Consider the following 3316-nt stretch of genomic DNA (forward strand, 5'->3'; position numbering starts at 1 on the left):
GGCACTTTGTCAAAGAGATAAATGAAAAAAAATCGGGACAGGAACAAATCAGACTGCCTAGGAGGGGAGGGAGGAGTTTAGCCTGGGGCCCCTCTTTCTCTCCTGGGGCTCCTGTCCTTCTCCTCTTGGGAGGCAGGATCCAGGATGAATGGGTCTTCATGGGAAATGTGTCGAGGGCTGTTTTCAAAATGTGCTGTGGGTTGTTTAAAAGACAAGAAAATTAACTCAAATTGATATAATTTATATCTAGAGTGCAGACAGACTGAAAAACAAATGGTGTGGAATTTACTTTGAAACACTTTTCACTCAGAAATTGCTGCTAAATGTAACAAATAATTCCAAAGAAACGACAAGCAACACTGAATTAAAGATGAAATGTTGAAGTAGAAAAACTGAAAAAGTAGTTTCTTATAAAATGCACTCCAATAATCATTCTCCCAATTTCATCAACCGGATGTATTTGTAAAAATAATTCATATTGAGTGTCATAGTGACAGCACTTATGAATAGATTTAAAAAAGTGCACAGGCGGAAAATGAAAACTATAATTTACATTCACTTTAATCCAAAAGTTGAAGAACTGGCAACGCGATAAAAAAGACCATAGAAGAGTATGAACTGATTACTTAAAGTCTTTAGGAGCTTTATATGAGAATAAATGTGACAGCCCGGATAGTATTAAAGCAATGAATTCAAGGGTGTGAGATGAATAAGAAGCGTTAGAGAATGGGTGCTCCTGTAAGCCATTACATCCATCTGGGTGGGAGGGAGAGACCACTGACGTACGTCACAGATGCTTGCTATCAGCAGTGGTCCAGAAGGCGTAACACAGAGACAGAAAGAAAGAGATGGTGACAGTCTAGAAAAGACAGGGTGAGAAAGAGAAGAAGAAACTGACAGCTTCTTAGATCTAAAAAGTGGTCGAAGATCTGTTTACTGGGTTTCTGAATTAAAAGGCGAGTTTTTGAAAGCCAGAGTGATAAAAAAGGAACAGGTCAAGATGCCTAATTTTGCTGGGACCTGGAAGATGAAGAGCAGTGAAAATTTTGAAGAACTCCTCAAAGCGCTCGGTAAGTGATCCACTCACTTCATCCTTCACTACGTGTGTAGTATGTGATTACTATAGACTGTTTTATCCTGTTGTTTAGGCCCCGTCCAGAATCCTCTCTTCGCCTGCTGTTTAGTCTTCAATAGCATATTCATGGATTAACTAGTGTGAAGAGTAAATCACTATTATTTTCGGGCTGTTGGACTACGTCTTCAGTCTCTTTTGTTTCTTTGGCAGCATGAGTTGCCTGGATTCTTATTCAAATTCTCAAAGCTACAGAGACAGTGCAGAGATTTAGCAAGGGCACAAAAATGCACCAACAAAGTGGATTTGATTTTTTATTTTTATTAAATGAAATGTAATTGTTTCATACCAAGAATAATAATAAAAATGTTGTGCTGCCCAGAAATTATGATTTGATCAAACTGTCTGAACAATTATTATTATTATTATTATTTTTTACATTAAGGTTCAAAAGTCTGGGGTAAGATTTTTGTTTTTGAAAAAAGTCTCTAAAGAAGGCTTCACTTATTTGATCAAAACTACAGTAAAAATGGTAATTTTGTGAAATATTCTAATATAAAATATTTTTTTACTATTTTAATTTGTTTAGAAATATAATTTATATATGTAATGGCAAAGCTGAATTTTCAGCAGCCATTACTCCAATCTTCAGTGTCACGATCCTTCAGAAATCATGCTGATTTGAAACATTACTTATTATTATCAATGTTGAAAACAGCTATGCTGTTTAATATTTTTGTAGAAGCGGTGATGCATGATTTCAGTATTCTTTGATGAGAGTTCAAAGAACAGCACTTATTTCAAGTATACAAGTATTTTTATACTGACTTTTAAATGGTAGTGAGCATTTTTTTCTGATATCAGAAAAAAAGGTGAGTGAAACTGATGCCTACAATTCTCCAGAAAACTGCTAAGCATAAAGAGAGACATTTCTGTGAACTGAAATGTTTATGAAAGTGATCAGACAGTTAATCACCCTAATAGTTTACACTACAATGCTGTGCCAAAAATGTGCAGTTAGCCCTTGTAGTTTCAGCATTGTCCATGTAGGCACTGCACAAGACCAAGACCTGTGGCATTCCTTCCAGTCAACACCCTGTCATTGCAGCTCCTTATTTGCAACATCTGCTGATAACAATCTACTCTGTGGTCACTTGATAACTATTTATGCAGAAAATATGGCATACCATGGCTGTATGAATGCTTAACTTGCCCCAGTTATGACTAGGAAAAATTAACGTCAGTCACATTAAAAACATGAAAACCACACAAGTGAAAGCAAGTCATATATTCCCTTTGCCCCAGTATCTATTGCAGCAGATTCAAAGAAATGATGTAAGTATGCCATCTTGAGGGAATTAGAGCGAGATATACAAGTGGATAATTACAGCACAGTCAAGAGCAATGCATGCTTCGTGGAGTTATTGTATATAATAATCTTTTCATTTGGAGACTTTTGTTTGCTCCATTCTGCCTCAGTGACATAAAACTGAAAACATTTAATGAAGCAAAGTGGCGAATTTGACAACTCATGTGGCGTAATTAGATGTTTTGTGTAATGCAGGGGTGAACGCTATGCTGAGGAAGGTGGCCTGTGCTGCAGCCTCTAAACCCCACGTGGAGATCCGCCAGAACGGCGAACAGTTCTACATCAAAACCTCCACCACTGTGAGGACCACAGAAATTAACTTCCAGATAGGTCAAGAGTTCAACGAGGAGACCGTAGATGGGCGCAAGTGCAAGGTAATACAGCTTGGAAGGTTTCTCTTTTTTCGATCAGTATCTTTATTCTTTAGAAATGAGAATACAGAATACAGATCTCTCTCTCTCTCTCTCTCTCTCTCTCTCTCTCTATATATATATATAGGCCTATATACACACACACAAATTTATATGTATGTATATATATATATAGCCCATATTTACATCGGAACATTCTCTTGCCGTTTACTGTTGCTGTCAGGAACTATTTTTTAGAGGAAGGATAGCATTTAACGAACTTGCTTCAAAAAAGTAACATTTCAATAAATAAATCTTTGGTTTTAATATTTTTTTATTGTGTGGTAACCGTTTTATAAAATCAATAAGGTACTCGAGGCCGTGCTGTATCGTGAATAAATCACAGCTGAAGGGGTTGCAGGCACGACGCAAAACAACGCCCTTCAGCCGTGATTTATTCACGATATATACACACACATATATATATATGTATATATATATATATATATATATATATATATATTT

At 36.4% G+C, this 3316-nt stretch overlaps 1 protein-coding gene across 1 annotated transcript in view; it reads left to right on the top strand.

Moving 5' to 3' along the window:
* Nucleotides 1–941: 941 nt before the first annotated feature.
* The window catches only part of crabp1b (cellular retinoic acid binding protein 1b), a 9782-nt gene continuing 7407 nt past the window's right edge, over nt 942–3316 (top strand). The window contains exons 1-2 of the mRNA XM_016541019.1: nt 942–1070; nt 2637–2815. Coding sequence (XP_016396505.1) covers nt 1001–1070; nt 2637–2815 — 249 coding nt within the window. The 5' untranslated portion in view covers nt 942–1000. The remainder of the gene's footprint in view (nt 1071–2636; nt 2816–3316) is intronic.

The sequence above is a fragment of the Sinocyclocheilus rhinocerous genome, unplaced genomic scaffold, assembly GCF_001515625.1.
Source record: "Sinocyclocheilus rhinocerous isolate Xijiao unplaced genomic scaffold, SAMN03320098_v1.1 scaffold368, whole genome shotgun sequence".
NCBI lineage: Eukaryota > Metazoa > Chordata > Actinopteri > Cypriniformes > Cyprinidae > Sinocyclocheilus > Sinocyclocheilus rhinocerous.